General features: G+C 37.4%; 1 protein-coding gene across 8 annotated transcripts in view; it reads right to left on the reverse strand.

Moving 5' to 3' along the window:
• The window catches only part of NECTIN3 (nectin cell adhesion molecule 3), a 131,653-nt gene that overhangs the window by 80,713 nt on the left and 31,551 nt on the right, over positions 1-19,389 (reverse strand). For all 8 annotated transcript variants that reach the window (XM_070454917.1, XM_070454918.1, XM_070454922.1 and 5 more), the window contains exons 2-3: positions 9,933-10,274; positions 2,160-2,456 (exon numbers count right to left, since the gene is read on the reverse strand). In XM_070454917.1, the coding sequence (XP_070311018.1) occupies positions 2,160-2,456; positions 9,933-10,274 (639 nt within the window). The remainder of the gene's footprint in view (positions 1-2,159; positions 2,457-9,932; positions 10,275-19,389) is intronic.

Genomic DNA, 19,389 nt, shown 5'->3' on the forward strand with positions numbered 1-19,389 from the left:
AAAGAAGGTAAAGAAGTGACACTTAAGTTTGGTGCGGAGACCCTCAACCCTTCTGTGAGCTCCACAGGTAAACGAGATAAACAGCAGGCCAGATGGGATGTGAGAGAGACCAGGTCAGTCTTCTAACTATGCAGGGAAGCCTGAAGTCAAGGGAGGTTTACAGAAAACAGTGGGGAAAAGTCAAACTTCTACTAAGGTACAAGTACCTTAATGATTTTAAAAGGCCTACCTCATAAATACCAAGAATTAACATTTTTTTCTAACTTAAAATTGGTAATAATTATTGTTGCTGAAAGAACAGTACAGGTATCTGTGTGTTTATTTTCAACAGAGGATAAGATAGATATTAAAGTATCCTCAAAGAATACCTCTAAATTTTGAGATATGCATTTTGCATATAAGATTTTATCTCCTCAAACTTTGCTTACATGTTTTTTAGGGCCTAATTAACAATAGCAAGGAAGAATATTTTAGGTATAGGCCAGCAAGTCTAAGCTGTAATTATAAAGTCTTACATCAGGAGAAATATTTTTATATTTTAAAATTGTGTTTAGGCAAACAAAAAATAAGAGTATACATAATCGATGAAAATTTCAGTCATTATCAGACACAGGGAAGAGAAAATACATATGAGAAAAATATTAATGGACTTATAACTGAATCTAAATTTTATAAGAAAAAAGAAAAATTTAAGAGTATGTACAAGACAGAAAAATGAGGAGAAAAGAAGGTACAGCCAGCCATCTTTATGGGTTCAGCTTCTGTGGATTCAATCAACTGTGCATGAAAAATATTCAGGAAAAAAAAATTCTAGAAAAGTACAAAAATCAAAACTTGAATTTGCTGCATATCAGCCATTATTTCCATAGTATTTACATTAAATTTAAAGCTATTTATATAACATTTACATTGAGTATGTATTATAAGCAATCTACAGATGATTTAAAGAACACAGGAGGATGTGTGTAGGTTATATGCAAATATATGCCATTTTATATAAAGGATTGGAGCATGCCTGGAGTTTGGCACAAGCAGGAGTCTTGTAACCAACCCTTCATGGATACTGACAAATTACGAGGAGGGACTACTACTAGGACTGTATTTGCACTCAAGAATACAATGGTAATAAAATCCACATAAGACAGCTTCTCAAGTTTAACTCTATAAATGTTGAAAAAGATCCTTATAATTAGTTTTCAAAACAATCATACCAAGTGTAACGAATATGTGTAAATTAAAATTCCATGTATGTCATATCAAAAAAACAAAACAACAAAAAACAGAACATCTCCTTCAAAAACCTATCTAGATTTATGATCTGTGCATGGATGGAAATGACACAAGAACCCAGAGACTTTTCATAATTTTATCTTTAACCTACTTAACTTTCATTATCTTTACTATAAGCTATCTGCATTTCTCTTGCTCAAATTTTAAAATGCTACACAAAGACTATATAAAAAGTGAGAAACTTTATAAAAAGGGGAACTATATACACATATGTATCACATACATATGATATCCACACACACATATTTATCTCTCCACACAAACACACACACAAGAGAGCATCCATTAAGGAAAAGGCAGCACAGGATGGCCCACTTTGGACTTTATCTATTATCCCAATGATCACTTTACTGTTTTACCTTGATGAGGATCTTAGAATGTCATCAACAAAATGTGACTACAAATAACATTGAAAGAAAAAATTTTCCAGCTAATTAAAATGCAACTAGCAAATTAAAGATTCTTACTGAAAATATCATGGGTAGCACTCATAAAAATGAACAACAGCTAAATTAACTGGATTGGAGAAGCAGATGTTTTTCTCCAAGTACTGAACATTCTGAGGTACAAATTTCCACAATTCACCTAAGTCTAGCCTATTTTTAAGGTCTAAAAAAGACAAGGCTAAATAATTTAAAGTGAGACAGCAACTTTAATCACTGCCTTTACAAACTAACAATAATGTTCTGGTTAAATGAAATTTCCAAGAAAATATTTTTTTTAATTAAGAAAAACTGTCAACAAGGAAAATCTACAGCAATATAAGGATACTACATATACAAACTTAATACAATTTGATACAGAATTATGTTAGAGGAATAATATTAAAACACATAATGCTTAAAAAGCAAACATTATCATTTACTTACACTGTATATCTAATATGACGGAATATCGGATGTCCTTTTCCAAGGCTGGATGTTTCACAACGCAAGTAATTCTCCTTCCTTTGGCAAATCTGGTAGGAAAAAGCTTGTATTGGCTGACAATTGTTGCTGTTTCATTTGGAAAAGAAGTTGTGGTGGATTCCATTTCTCCAAGATCACCTTCCCAATCAATATGTGCAACTGGTTTTCCAGTGGCTGCGATACAAATGGCTGCTACTGTTTCATTTCCTCCATCAATTAAAGAATCTGGCCCTTTTATCAGGCTCACAGTAGGTTCAACTGTTTAAATTTTAAAAAATTAGTTACATTTCAATTAAGAGCATATTTACTCCTTCCAAGCCACATCTAGCCACATTTCATAAACTTAGGGACAACTGAATGTAAATTACACACACACAATGCCAACACCAAATGGATTCTTAGAACCAGAGAAGATTGGGTCAGGCCAATCTAGAAGCAAGACTTCATATAACCATCACAAAGATGGTTCCCCTGCCCTGATAGAGACACACCTTTTTCTATAGGGACAAATGAGTTTCTTCCAAAGTTAACATATAAAAAAAATCTGCGAATTTGATCATAATTTCCATTAGGAGATTAAAGGTACTATTATTCTGAAATGGCAAATAAAAACACAGTTTTAATATATAATGCTTCAAGTTGTGGCAAAAATGTTTATATTTAAATTACAACTGTTAAAATATAGTGTCATTAAGAGTTGTGCTTACTGAAACGTACTTGCTACCTACCTTTATCTGATGTTAAGAAAGACCCTCTGCAGGAGAAGTAACCTTAGTGGTCGACCCTGTTAATCTACCCTCCACATGCATGCTAGCAATCTCTGCAGATTTTCCAGTAAATTTCATACGCTCCTTTCTGTATAAATCCCTTAGTACTCACTTTGTGTTCTTTGGCTCCAGCCTGTAGTTTACTGTGTCCATTAAGTTTTTAATCTAAAAGACTTTTTTCATTTCCAAAATTTTTAATTGGCTCATTTTTAAAATATATTTTTGTCTCAATTTTCTGTTCCTGAGATTTATTCATGTAGGATCATTTAGCCTTCAATTATTATTTTACAATTCTTTGTTTTACTTTTAGATCATTTAGATTTGCATACAACTGTATAAATTATAACTACTTAACTACTTATGTACTTAACTCTGTATGGTTAACTACTTATGGTTAGTCTTAACTACTGTATGGTTCATTTACTGTTGAATATTGGTGTTTCCTCTTTGGAAAAAAATGATTTTTTAAAAGACATTTTCACTCATGTATCTTGGTATATGTGTAAAAACAGTCTCTCTAGTTTTCCTCCTGCTTTTATGTTTATTTCCACCTTTACCAAGCAAGCCCAAAAAGCTTTCCAGAGCACCAACTTGCTCTCAGCCTTAGCACTCCGGTTGGTCCCAACACACCCGCTGCAGTTCACACTGCCAGACTTCTCAGTGTCTGACAAGCCTGGCAATGTATAACAGCACATAATAGAGGCCCTGATTTTAATTTCTCAGACTATAAATGACATTAAGAATCTTGTCTTATTCATGAGCCATCTGGGGTTTTTCTGAAAATACCTATTAAAGTCCATTTTTTTTTTTCTTACTGATTGGGGAGAGTCCATTTCTGATTATATGTGCAATATCTTCTGCCATTTAGGGCTTCTCTCTTTATAGTGTTCTGATGAGCAGAAGTTTTTAATTCAAATGTATAAAATTCATCAGTTAACTTTTTTATATACAGGCACACCTCACTTCATTGTGCTTCACAGATACTGCATTATTCACAAACTAAAGGCTTCTGGTAACCCTGTATTGAGCAAATCTATTAGCATCACTTTTCCAACAGCATTTGCTCACTTCCTATCTTTGTCACATTTTGGTAATTCTCACAATATTTCAAGCTTTTTCATTATTATTATATTTGTTATGATGATCTGCAATCTCAGATGTTACTACTGTAAAAACATTAAAACTGGCTGAAGACTCAGATGATGGTAAGTATTTTTTAGCAATACAATGATTTTTTAGCTAAAATATATACACTGCTAAGACAATGCTATTGCACGCTTAACAGACTACAGTGTAGTATAAACATAATCTTTATAACAGTGTGAATCCAAAAAAATCATGTGACTGTCTTACTGTGATATTTACAATTACTGTGTGAAATAAATATACACACACACATATACATATTATATATACATATACATTATATACATACATAAACATTACACACACACACACGTGGGCTTTGCCGGTGGCTCAGATGGTAAAGAATCTGCCTGCAGTGAAGACCTGGGTTCAGTCTCTGGATGGAGAAGGGAATTCTCCAGGTTTCTTGCTTGGAGAACCCCATGGACAGAGGAGCCTGGCAGGCTATAGAGTCCACGGGGGCATAGAGATGGACACGACTGATAGTTTCCTGTTCTCTGCAGAAATTCAATAATTTATTGAATTTCTTATCCCTTCAAATGGTAAGCACTGCTGTTTAATAGCCTAGGTCAGATAATTCCAACATCTTACACAGGTCTATTTCTCTTCTTGTTTGTACTGGCTGCTTCTGGGTCTTCTTTACTTGTATGCCTGGTCATTCAAGCAGATGCTTGAATTTGAATGATTAAGGTAGAAATAATTTGAGGCTTAGAATACAGTACCTTTCTTCCAGAAAAGATCTTTCTTTTCTTCTGCTAAGCTAGCTTCTAGGAACACTATCCAGCCCAGGACCTCAATTTCAGATTACTCAAGTGATATAAACCAAGACTCAAAGTCTGTAATAAGGCTGGTTTGCTGTGGGTGAACACTCTTCTGAAAATGTTAAGGTGCTGGGTACCAGGAGAATATAAGAAAGGTTACTAGACATCCCATCTCGAGCAGACTTACATTTAGATATTTGTCTCTCTCACTTCTCAAGGATCTCAAAATCTTAGCTCATCATCTTAGGTATCTCTAATGAATTGCTGAATGTCCCCAAGGTTGAATACAGATTTCAGCTTTCAGAGCTAGGTTTATTTCTATGTTTCTACCTTTTCTTAGATTTTAGTGTGTATTCCTTACTATGTTGTTATTTCTTTGAAGTTCTCAATGGTTTTTAATATTTCACCTGTCCATCCCCCAACCATGGCAGAGTCGGTGTGAATAACCTGTGCCATCAATAGAGGTTTTTATTCTTGAGGAAATTTAAAAATTATTTTACAGTTAATTTTAAATTATATTACTTCTGCTTCCTCTGAAGGGAATCAAACCCCTGGGTGCAGACCACACCGGCTTTCTAAAGTTACCTTTCTCACACTCCCCAGCGTTTAGCCAACTTCTCTGCACTTCGTCCCGAGAGGTTCTGCTGCTGCCCCCTCTCCTACCCAGGACCCTCTGCACTCTGATCTGGAGGAATACGGCATTTTCCCAGCCCTGTATTAACACCAGGATTGTGAAGACCACTTCTTCCTGTTGGTTCTTTCCTCCACCTCCAAAGTGTCTTCCACGTGTACACAGTAAGTTCTAAACCAAAGACTTCAGAGGGCCCTTCTGTAGGTCTCTAAAGCACACATTCTTTCTCTCGGATACTCCCTTCTTTCTTTCTGCTCCACAAATTCTAAACATCTGTCCAATCCATCTCTTAAGAGTTGTGTCTGACTCTTAGGGACCCCATGGACTGCAGCCTACCAGGCTCCTCTGTCCACGAGAAGAGGACTGGAGTGGGGTGCCATTGCCTTCTTTGATATACTAATATAGTCATTATCATATACTTCACTTCTTCCTCTTTGTTTCCAGTGTCTATATAAATGTAATCATGGCATTCCTACAATTTTGTGGCTCATTTTATTTTCAAGCAGGAATACTTCTCTTAACTACAATTTTAGTAACTATATAATATCTCATACATCAAGAAGAAGCCATCAATTATACAACAACTCTTCTGCTATGGGGCATCTGTTGTTCAATTTTCCCAAAAGTGTTTTGCTATACTACAGTCCCTTAATTCAGCTGTCTCTCACTACCACTCCTCTGAGACTCCAATGTCACTGTCTCTGCCTAATCTACACTCAATGCTTTTCTTTGTCTATTTTCTATGACTGACTTGGTAGAAAGCTGACACTTAGTGCAGTTCTTCCCAATCGGTTTCAGGAGAATTAAGTTCTGATGCCTTCAGGTATCTGCCCTGAGTGATGAGTTAGCTTCTGGGGTATGCATTTAGAATGGTAGCAGCTATGTGACAACCACGCACGCTCGGCCGCGTCGGTCGTGTCCGACTGTGACTCTGTGGACTCAGCCCACCGGGCTCCTCTGTGCATGGGACTCTTCAGGCAGGAACGCTGCAGTGGGCTGCCATGCCCTCCTCCGCGGGATCTCTCTAGCCCAGGAACTGAACCTGCATCTCTCCTGTCTGCGGCACTGGCAGGTGGGCTCTTCACTGCGAGTGCCACCTGAGAAGCTGTATGCGCCAACTGCAGGAGCACTGGAAAAAAAGGGTCACCGAAACCACTTCTGTCGGGCTTGACTCTCACTGTGGGAAAAATGTGCTGGAGCAATCTCACACACTTTATCTTCTCTTGATATAAATAATATTACTCTAACAGTTTTTTTTTGCAAAGCTATGTTTTTGAACTGTTCATCTCTATTTCTTCTAATCCCTGCCCTAATAAAACATCAGTTACTTTCTGTATGTCTCTTAAAAACTTTTATCTGATAAACACTACTACCTGAATGATCCCTAATTTTATTCACTTTTGATACAAAATTTGGTATCACTTGTCTATGTATCCTCCAACTCAGTAAGCCAAAGCTTGAATTTATCATCTCATCCTCCCAATCCCCAACATGATTTTCATTCAGACATGCCAATTTAAATTAACGGCAACATAATTTACTCAACCACTAAGGCTGAAAACCTGTTAACTGTTCAAACCTTCCTGGTTTCTTACATACAGTCAGTTACAAAGTTCTATTAGTTTTTCCTTCCTAATAGCTCCCTTCTTCACTTGGCATAAATTAGAAAATTAACTTCAAGCTTTCATGGCCTCCTATCTGAGGAATTATGACTTCAGGACTCTTCATTTTAATCCATCAAAAACACCTGACTGATCTTCCTAAATCAGAACTTTCATCACATTACTTACAAATAAAGTCTATGAGTTAGACATCCCTCTAAGGAAGGTGAGAAGATGGTCAAAGTAGTGTTTTTCAAACTTTACCTACTATGCATAAAAATTACTTGGGATCTTGCTATAAGAGATTTATCATTCAACAAGTCTGGGGAGGATCTGAATTCTGTATTTCTAACAATCTCCCAAGTGATACCACTGCTGCTGGCTCATGAACCACACTTTAAACAACAAGAATCTGGTACTTCCCTGGCAGTACAGTGGTTAGGGCGATGTGCTTTTCACTAAAGGCATGGGTTCAATTCCTGGTCAGAGTACTAAGATTCCATATGTCAGGTGGTACAGTCAAAAATAATAAAAAATAAAATAAACAGAAAGAACTTGAGAATAAGAGAAGTGAGAAATGCTCAGTTTGCATTTCAAGTAATATAAGGCTCAAATTCCCAATCTTGATATTCCAGTTACTTTAAAGTGGTCCCACTCTTCATTTCTAGCCTTTAATTCTTGACTTTATATAAATCCTTTGAACAATCAACAGATTATTCAGTGGTCCCTCAGAGGACACTTGGCAATGCTGGGAGACATTCTAACTTGTCGCAACTTCTAAGGAACTGCTCCTAGTATCTAGCAGGTAGATGGCATGAAGGCTGCCAAACAGTGCATAATGGACAGGACAGTTTACCCCAGCAAAAATTTCCAGCCTAAGACTTCAACAATGCCATGGTGAAGAAACTCTGCCCTAATATATGTTGTTTTCTGCTTCCTTGCATTGGCTCACTTATTCCCCTCCATATGTTTCTTTCCTTTTTGCCTACTAAGACCTATCCACCATTCAAGGACTAGCTCAACTCTTTTTCAACAAAACATTTCTGAACTGGAGTTAACTTAGCTACTTCCACACCTGACCTAAGTAATACTTGGTGCATTAATGCTGCACACCAGAGACTCTCACAAGCTTCATGGACATAAAGTCACACTTGAAAGTGCACAGCTGCCGTCCACCACAGGTTTATAGTGGAAAAGACACACAGTAAGTGCTAAACGAACTGCTATAACAGAGACAAGCTCAAGATACAATGGCAAAAGAGCAAAATAAAATCCCCACCAAGCAGCGGAGGGCTAGGTATGTTTAAAATGGCTACCAAAAGGATGTGGTGTGATGAGTAACGGTTAAACAGAAGACATGGAGGGAGGGACAGACACAAGGGGAAAGGCGGCGATCTCCTGGGAAGAGAGGCACAGCAAAGCATACGTATAAAAACACAGGTGTCAACATACCACAAACAGTTCATAAGATGATAAAATTTAGGCTGCTGGGAGAAGCAGAGCACGGAATGGGACAGATGAAAGCAGGGAAGCAGACACAGGTAAAATCACGACTGGTCTTATACTATAAACAATCCTGAGTTTTAAACCACTAAATGCTTATTAATTTAGGAAGGATTACTAAAATTTAAAGCAAAAAATCTTACTCTCATGAGCTCTCTCTTCTACATACAAGTTTTTTTTCTTGACATTTATTTTTTTTAAAGTTTTTACCCCAATGGCATGCACTTGATTTTTTAGATATCAATACCTTGTTTTCCAATCAAAACAGTTTTCAAAAGTATCAATTTTGTGAACCTAAGTTATATTTTCTCCACAGCCCTTAGGACAGGGTCTTAAACACAAAGTCTTCAAATATTTAATTTTATTTCTGTTTTTAAATAGTTTTTCTCAACATGAAAAAATATATAACAAATTTGGACAAAATTTCTTCCCTGAACTTCAGGGATCCTGAAATCATACCATTAAATTTTAAAGGCTGTGTAACTGTTTGGTTCTCCTGAAGCAGACAGTGAGATGAGTGAGGAGTGCAGAAAGTCTATAAAGGGTCAGCATCCTGGAGAAGAGAGAGGAGGGACCAGGGAAAGCCACCAGTGACCTGACAGAAGCCCTGACAGGCAGACAGCTGGATTCGGGGCAAAGACCTCCCCATTAAAGGGGCTCCACTCTGGGGGGAAATGGCTAAGGTTGCTACTAGTGCTTGGTCCTCAAACTAGTAGTCTATGAGTACTCACCAGCTGTTCCAGATTGGTTTACCTTTCACTGCAGGTGGCTATTTTAAAGCTAATAAGCTCTCTCTAAAGTTCAACATAATTTTAATAGTTATCAGATAGTAAAAGGCAGAAGATCCATCAATGGAAGCAAAAGCCCATGATTCAAATAGCTATGCAAATTCACAACAGCAGAAATAAAAATCTGATTTGAAAAACAAACGTAAGACGTCAATGGCTCTAAGACCACAGTCATTTAAAAAAATGGAAAAGCTTATTTAAAGGTGGTAATTTAACTAAAGGTTGAAGTTTGAGGGGAAATAAAATAAACATCAAAGAATATTAGCACTTAGTATTATAAGTAAAAAAACAATCTTTCACGAACAAAGTAAAATAGCTATGAACTACACAGCATTATACAGACAGGTAGATATGGACAAGATTTTGTTTAAACAGAGTCTAGAATCATAGAGTTTTATGACAAACTGAAAAATCATATTTGAATTCTTTCATTTTAAATCTACATTTATATGCAATTTCAATCAGTTTAAGTTTTTGAAAATATTTTTACTATAATCGTCACCACTACCACCAAAACACGAACCCGAGTGCACATACCTAGCACAGTCACAGTTGTAGAGGACTCGGCGTTCCCCAGCGGGAATGTGACAGCTTTGCACACGTACTTTCCCGAATCAGAGAACCCGATGTTATGCAGGGTGATTGTTGCGTCACTAATGGAATAGTTTTTAAACAAGACTCTCCCCTGATACTCTCCTTGGACAGAGAATCCGTGCTGAGGATGATGAACGGCAACAGTCTGTGAGCTTTTGCCATGTATCTTCTCCCATGAAATCTGTGTTATAGTTTCATTTACTTCAATTAAGCACTTCAACGAAACATTCTTTCCCCACACTGCTGTGACCTGTGGCTCCACAATAATCGGTCCAGCTAAGGCACCTGAGGAAAAAAGAAAAGCATAGTTCTTAAAAGTGAACCTAAGTTATGCTAATATATGATCAAATTCCCTCCCTCCCTGTTTCCCACACACAGACACTAATGACGAGCAAACAGGAAGAACTGAAAGGAGTTACATGTTTTCAGGGCTGGATTTAAGGCCCAAAGCATGATTCTTAAATGGATCAAATAATCACCACTATGTGTTGCAGTGGATAAAGCACTACACCGGGCCAACAGTAAGCTTAAAAGGAGGTCCTTCCCCCGTTAAGCCACTAGGTAAGGTCCCAGCCCCAGCTGACACCCTGACTATGGCCTAGTGAAAGACTGAAACAAAGAACTCAGCTGAGTCACACCTGGATTCCTGACCCAAAGAAACTGACATATAATAAAAGTGTGCTGTTTTAAAACTACTAAACTTTAGGATATTTTGTTACTCAGTAACAGATAACCAAATCCTAAAGTATCTTCCTTCAGAGGGTTTCTCTACCAAAAATCTGTATAGAACACATTGGTAAAGACAGATCAACTGCCAGAAAATATAAGTCAAAAAAACACATATAAACGTGAAATCAAAACTTTCTATCTCATAGATGAAGAAAACATACAAACAAAAGTTAAAATAAAATCATCAAACTTCACCCTTATGATACTGATTCCTTCCTAAAAGCAATGGGCCAAATACATTTTACGGAACATCGGACTAATACTCATTAATACTAAATTCAAGCAAGACACTCTTCACTAACAAGTATATTAGAACATATATAGCAAATACATGGGGTGTATCATTTAAAAGATGATTAAGAAAAACATTTAAACATGTTCAAACAACTCTAAACAACAATAAAAACTTAATACAATATTATTTCCATGAACTTTTGCATGAAGAAAAAAAAAACCATACATGGAATACATTAAATAGATAAGAGAGTTAACTTTCGTATCCAAGAGATGACTGAGGATATTACAGGAAAGGACTGAAAATCCACACTGATCATACTTAACACCTATGGAAGAAAAGTTGTCTTTTTTTTAACCACTCCACCAAAAAAAAAAAAATCAAGTCCAAAAAATGTACTCTCAACCATATGATAAGTGCAACGCTTTTAGAATTGAATGTAGTTAGTACAAAACATGAAAGCATTCAAGTGCACTGGAGCAGCTGCCACAGGCCTCTGAAGATACAGAGATGGGAAAGCAACGCATAAACATTGAAACTGCATATGATATTACGAAATAACACATAGCTTTGTATTTAAAGAAAAAGACACAATGACTAAGCAGGACATGAAAAATGTAAGGATTTTGTAGACTATTCATCACAACGAAAGGTCGCATGGCTTTCTCATTGGAAGCCAAAAGGATATTTAAGAGAATGTAACATTCATTATCTGGATTTTTAAGAAGTAACAATTGAAGAAAGAATTCTTAATAATATATTCTTCTAAATCAATGGACATCACAATGCTAAAATTAACGGGGGGGGGGCACGTTATTAAGGAACGATGAAGACAAGATGGTACACTATCATCATCATTCAACTTACAATGGAAACTCTCACGCAATGAAACAAGAAAAGGAAACAGGGATGAATAAAAAAAGATAATATGAAATTATCTCGAAAATCTATTACTAGATAAACCGAAGAAGGTCAAGGAAACCACTGTTAGAACAAATAACATGGCTGCATGTAAAGAATGCAAACTGTATACAAAATATATATTCAACATGTTATAATATGTGATAATCTTTACAAATTTACTGTAGAAAAAAACAGCATTCATAAAATATTAATATTTAAACTACTTAAATAATGCTGTAAAGAACCTGCAGACCTGAGCAGCTGACTGGAAGGCGTGTCACCTTCATGAGGAGGAAAGTGCAGCGCTGCACAGACGGCACACCTCCCCACATCAGCACACAAACTCAACGCAACTGCAGTGAGAACCACAGCACACACACCACCGCACAGTAAGGGGGCTGATACTAAAGTGACAGCAATACAAAGCTCAGGATCGTAAAGCAACTTAGAGTATGTAAACAGATCAACATATATGATGGCATATGGTATGTAACATGTTCTATGAGTGTAAATAATGAATTAGTGAAGACATGCTGAAAGGACAGGAGCTAAATATTTGGAAATAGAGATCCCTGATTGACACTAAACACACATACACACACAAATCCAGATGGACTGGAGATCTAAATGCAAAAAAATCAGTCACATATGCCATATATACTAACAATTTTTTATATGTTCTGGAAGATAAACATTAGTTACTGTAAGGAGTGAAATGACTAAAGATTAAAGAGAGAAAGAACTTTTAGTTGTCACTTTGTGTTCTTCTTTGATGTCAGAATCACTTACAATAACTAATGCTCATAATGAAAGCAAACAAACAGCCTGCCCCTCCTCAGGTAGAGACAGAGAAGGAGCAGGATGGAGCGGCATTATGGGCCCAACGCCTCTGCCCCTCCACACTGTGTGTCCTGAGCACTAACACGCGGTGGGCCTGCTGTGACAATGACATGTACTGAGGGCGGGCCCACATGCTGGCATTACTGTCCTCATTTAAAAAAGGAAGAGGTAACAGAGCTCTCGGAGACTCTCTACCCTGACAAAGCAAGAAGGTGGCTGTCTGCAAGCCAGGAAAGAGTCCTCAACAGGAAATGATCTGTTTACACCTTGATCCTGGATTATCAAACTCTAGAACTTTGAGAAATAAATTCAGATACTTAAGCCAACCAGTCTATAGTGTTTTTTATAGCAGTTTCACCTGACGAAGACATCAAAATAAACTGGAAAGGATGGCGCTAATGATACCTCAGTACAACCTTAAGAATAATGGCTTATGGAGTAGCAATGTTCACACCAGACAGAACAGAATTTAAAACAAAATCTACAACAAAAGACAAAGAGGATATCACATAATAATAAAAGGGCCAATCCAAGAAACAGACATAAAATTTGTAAACATATATGCACTTAATAGAAATCTCTTCAAGAAAATTAGAAATACCAAGGGAACATTTCATGCAAAGATGGGCTCAATAAAGGAGAGGAATGGTATGGACCTAACAGAAGCAGAAGATATTAAGAAGAGATGGCAAGAATACACAGAAGAACTGTACAAAAAAGATCTTCACAACCCAGATAATCACTATGGTGTGATCACTCACCTAGAGCCACACATCCTGGAATGTGAAGTCAAGTGGGCCTTAGGAAGCATCACCATGAACAAAACTAATGGAGGTGATGGAATTCCAGTTGAGCCATCTCAAATCCTCAAAGATAATGCTGTGAAAATGCTGCACTCAATATGCCAGCACATTTGGAAAACTCAGCAGTGGCCACAGGACTAGAAAAGGTCAGTTTTCATTCCAATCCCAAAGAAAGGTAATGCCAAAGAATGTTCAAACTACCATACAATTGCACTCATCTCACACACTAGTAAAGTAATGCTCAAAATTCTCCAAGCCAGGCTTCAGCAATACCTGAACCATGAACTCCCAGATGGTCAAGCTGGTTTTAGGAAACGCAAAGGAACCAGAGATCAAATTGCCAACATCCACTAGATCATTGAAAAAACAAAAGAGTTCCAGAAAAACATCTATTTCTGTTTTACTGACTGTGCCAAAGCCTTTGACTGTGTGGATCACAATAAACTGTGGAAAATTCTGAAACAGATGGGAATACCAGACCATCTGACCTGCCTCCTGAGAAACCTGTATGCAGGTCAGGAAGCAACAGTTAGAACTGGACATGGAACAACAGACTGATTCCAAATAGGAAAAGGGGCACATCAAGGCTGTGTATTGTCACCCTGCTTATTTAACTCATATGCAGAGAACATCATGAGAAACATGATGGGCTGGAAGAAACACAAGCTGGAATCAAGATTGCCAGGAGAAATATCAGTAACCTCAGATAATGCATATGACACCACCCTTATGGCAGAAAGTGAAGAAGAACTAAAGAGCCTCTTGATGAAAGTAAAAGAGGAGAGTGAAAACGTTGGCTTATAGCTCAACATTCAGAAGACTAAGATCATGGCATCTGGTCCCATCACTTCATGGCAAATAGATGGGGAAACAGTGACAGACTTTTTGGGGGGAGGGCTCCAAAATCACTGCAGATGGTGATTACAGCCAAGAAACTAAAAGACACTTGCTCCTTGGAAAAAAAGTTATGACCAACCTAGACAGCATATTAAAAAGCAGAGACATTACTTTGTCCACTAAGGTCCGTCTAGTCAAGGGTATGGCTTTCCCTGTAGTCACGTATGGATGTGAGAGTTGGACTATAAAGAAAGCTGAGCGCCGAAGCATTGATGCTTTTGAACTGTGGTGTTGGAGAAGACTCTTGAGAGTCCCTTGGACTGCAAGGAGATCCAGCCAGTCCATCCTAAAGGTGATCAGTCCTGGGTGTTCATTGGAGGGACTGATGCTGAAGCTGAAACTCCAATACTTTGGCCCCCTGATGTGGAGAACTGACTCATTTGAAAAGACCCTGATGCTGGGAAAGATTGGGGGCAGGAGGAGAAGGGGATGACAAAGGATGAGATGGTTGGATGGCATCACCAACTCAATGGACATGGGTTTGGGTTGACTCCGGGAGTTGGTGATGGACAGGGAGGCCTGGCGTGCTGCAGTTCATGGGGTCACAAAGAGCCAGACACGACTGAGTGACTGAACTGAACTGAACAGACAAGTACCAAAATATATAAAGCAAAATAATAATAGACATAAAGGAAAGAATTGACAACAATACGGCAATAGTAGAGGACTATAATGCTCTACTTATATCAGTGGATAAGTCATCCAGACAGAAAACCAGTAAGGAAATAGTGGTCTTAAATGACGGACAAGATGGACTTAATAATTATCTACAGAACAGATATTTCATTCAAAGCAGCAAAATAACACATTCTTTTAAAATGCACATGGAACTTTCTGCAGGACAGGTCACATGCTAGGCCACAAAAATATCTCAATAAATTCAATACATTGAAATTATATCAAGCATCCTTTCTGACCACAATGGTATGAAACCAGAAATTATGGGAATAAAAATGAAAAAGTACAAACATGTGGACACTAAATATGTTATTAAAAACAAAACAAAAAAAATGGATCTATGAAGAAATGAAAGAAGAAATTTAAAAAAAGAAAACCTTGAGACAAATGAAAATAGAAACACAACTTTCCCAAATCTATGTGACACAATAAAAGCAGTTTCAAGAGGGAAGTTTATAGATATATAAGCCTACCTCAAGAAACAAGAAAAATCACAAACAACCTAACTTTCCACCTCAAGGAATTAAAAAAGAACAAAGCCCAAAGGTAGTAGGAGGGAAATCATAAAAATCAGAGCAGAAATAAGTTAAATAGAGAGCCCCCCTCCCCCAAAAAACCCACTAAGAGAAAGGATCAATGAAACCAAGAGCTGGGTTTTTGAAGAGATAAACAAAATTTATAAACCTTTAGCCACAATCTTCAAGAGTAAAAGAGGGCCCAAGTAAAGTTAGAAATGAAAAAGTAGTTCATTTCACCTCCATCACAGAAGTACAACAAGCAAATCACAATGCTAGTTATATGCCAACAAATCGAAACCCTCTCTGAAATGGATAAATTCCTAGCTACTATCTACTATCTATTTACTAAGATAGTAAATTACTATCTACTAAGACTGAAGCAGGAACACATAAATAGAAAATCTGTACAGACTAATTCAGCTCAATTCAGTCGCTCACTTATGTCCGACTCTGCGGCCCTAGGAACTGCAGCATGCCAGGCTTCCCTGTCCATCACCAAACTCCTGAAGCTTGCTCAAACTCATGTCCACTGAGTCCACTACTACTAGTAATGAAATTGAATCAGTAATCCAAAACCTCCAAGAAAACAGAAGTCCAGGGCCAGACAGCTTCACAGGGAAATTCTACCAAACATTTAAAGAAGAGTCAATATCTATCCTTAAACTATTTCCAAAAGTTGAAGAGCAGAGAACATCCTGAAACTCATTCTGCAAGGTCAGCTTTCCCTTGATACCAAAGTCAGAAAGAGACACTACAAAAAAAAGAAAGAAAACTGCAGGCCAGTATCTCTCATAAACATAGATGCAAACATTCCCAAACAAAATAAATACCAACGAATAAACCTACCTAGGGAGACAAGAGCTATAAACAGAAAACTGTAAGATATTGATGAAAGAAATAAACAATAACATAAACAGAGAGATATTCCATGTTTATGGGTTGGAAGAATCAATATTGCTAAGTAAGTCAGAAAGAGAAAAAAACATTATATATTAATACATATATATATGGAATCCGGAAAGATGGTACTGATGAACCTATCTGCAGGGAAGTAACTGAAATGCAGACATAAAGAACAGACTTACGGATGCAGGGTCGGGGGAGGAAGGAAACAGTGGGACAAATGAAGAGAATAACACGGAAACACACAGTACCCCATGTAAAACAGACAGCCAATGAGAATTCGCTGTATGGTTCCAGGAACTCAAACTGGGACTCTAACAACCTAGAGGGGGGGATGTGGAGGCAGGCGGGAGGCAGGTTCATGAGGGAGGGGACCTATGTGTACCTGTGACTGACTCATGCTGATATATGGCAGAAACCAACACAACATGTAAAGCAATTATCCTTCAATTAAAAGTAAATACATTTTAAAAATATATTAGCAAACAATTCAACAATACACAGAAAGGGTCACATTATCATGACCAAGAAGTACTCCACAATGGAAAGATGGTCCAATATCTGCACATCAATCAATGTGATACACCACATTAACAAAACAAAGGATAAAAAGCACAGTCATCTCAACAGACACAAAAAATAGCATTTGAAAGAATTTGACATCTATTTACAATAAACTCTCGACAAATTTGGTACAGAGGAAACTATCTCAATATAATAAAGGACATTTATAACAAATCCCAGTAATCATGTACAAATGAGAAAGCTGGACCATAGAGAAGGCTGAGTGACAAAGCTATGATGCCTTTGACCTGTGGTGTTAGAGAAGCCTCCTGAGAGTTCTTTGGACTGCAAGGAAATCAAACCAGTCAATCCTAAAGGAAATCAACCCTGAATATTCATTGGAAGGATTCATGCTGAAGTAGAAGCTCCAATACTTTGACCATTTGATGCAAAGGGCCAACTCATTAGAAAAAGACCCTGATGCTGGGAAAGATTCAGGGCAGGAGGAGAAGGGGGTGACAGAGGACATAATGGTTGGATGGCATCACCAACTTGATGGACATGAGTTTGAGCAAGCTCCAGGAGATGGTGAAGCCTGGAGCATGATGGAGGGAAGCCTGGCATGCTGCAGTCCGTGGGGTTGCAAAAAGTCAGACACAACTGACTGAATACAACAATGACAAATCCACAGCTAATATTATACTCAATGGTGAAAAGCTAAAAAGCTTTTCCTTTAAGATCAGATAAAACAAGCATGCCCACTCTTGCCACTTCTGTTTAACAAAAGAATGAAAGTCCGAGACACAGCAGACAAGAAATAAAGGCTTTTCAATTGGAAGGGAATACGTTAAAACTGTCACTGTAGATGACATGCTACTACTGAAGTCTTCACCAAAAAAACAGAGAGAGAGAGAAGTAATATGTAGATTCAGTGACATTACAAGCTACAAAATCAATATACAGAAGTGTGGATTTCAGACTTCCCAGCAGTCCAGTGGTTAAGACTCCAAGCTCATTTCAATGTATGACAAAAACCACTGCAATGATGTAATTAGCCTCCAACTAATAAAAATAAATGGAAAAAAAAAAAAAAAGACTCCAAGCTTCCACTGCAGGGTGCACGGGTTCAATTCCTGGTCAGGGAAATACGATCCTGCATGCCATATGCATGGCAAAACAAAACAAAACAAAACCTGGTAGATTTCTATAAACAGTGGCAAACCATCAGAAATAGAAATTAAGAAGACAATCCTATTTACACACAACTGCACCAAAAAGAGTACCTAGGAAAAAATTTAACGAAGGTGAAAGACCTCTATGTTGAAAGCTATACTACACTGATAGCAGAAATTGAAAAACACACAAATAAATGGAAAGATATCGCATGCTGATGGACTGTCAAAATACACATACTACCCAAAACAATCTACAGGCTCAAAGAAACTCCCATCAAAGTTCCAGTGGCACACTTCATAGAACTAGAACAAATAACCTTAAAATTCATATGAAACCACAAAAGACCTCTAACACCCTAAGCAATCTTAAAAAATCTGGAGGCATCACACTCCTTGACTTCAGACTATACTACAAAGCTACAATAATCAGAAAAGTATGGAACTGGTATAAAAAACAGACACATACTCAATGGAACAAAATAGAGTCCAGAAAACAATCCATACATATACACTCAAGACAGATTAAGACCTAAATGTAAGACCTGAAAACTTATAAGACTCCCATAAGAAAGCATAGGCAATACTCTTTGAAATTACTCTCAGCAATATTTTTTTTGGATCTGTCTCCTCAGGGAAGGGAAACAAAAGCAAAAACAAACAAATGGACCAAATCAAACTTAAAAGCTTTTTCATAGTGAAAGAAATCATCAACAACATGAAAAGACAACCTATTGAATGGAGAAAGATATTTGTAAATGATATGTCCAATAAGGGATTATTATCCAAACTATACAAAGAACTAATGGAACTCAATATCAAAAGACTAAACAACCCAATTTAAAAAATGGGCAGAAGACCTGGATATGCATTATTCCAAAGAAGAAACAGATGGCCAAGAGGCACGTGAAAAGATACTTTACATCATTATTATCAAATGCAAACACAAACCACAAGGAGGTATCACCTCACAGCTGTCAGAATGGCTATCGTCCAGAAGACAAAAAAACAACAAGCATTGGTGAGAAGGTGCAGAAAAAGGAACCCTTATGCACAGCTGATGGAAAGGTAAATAAGTAGTCACTATAGAAAGCAATATGGAGGTTCCTCAAAATGTTAAAAACAGAGTTACCATATGATCTAGCAATTACACTCCTGGGTGTTTATCTGAAAAAAACAAGAATGCCAATTTGAAAAGATATATGCATGCCAATATTC

Source organism: Odocoileus virginianus, chromosome 25 (assembly GCF_023699985.2).
Source record: "Odocoileus virginianus isolate 20LAN1187 ecotype Illinois chromosome 25, Ovbor_1.2, whole genome shotgun sequence".
Taxonomy (NCBI): domain Eukaryota; kingdom Metazoa; phylum Chordata; class Mammalia; order Artiodactyla; family Cervidae; genus Odocoileus; species Odocoileus virginianus.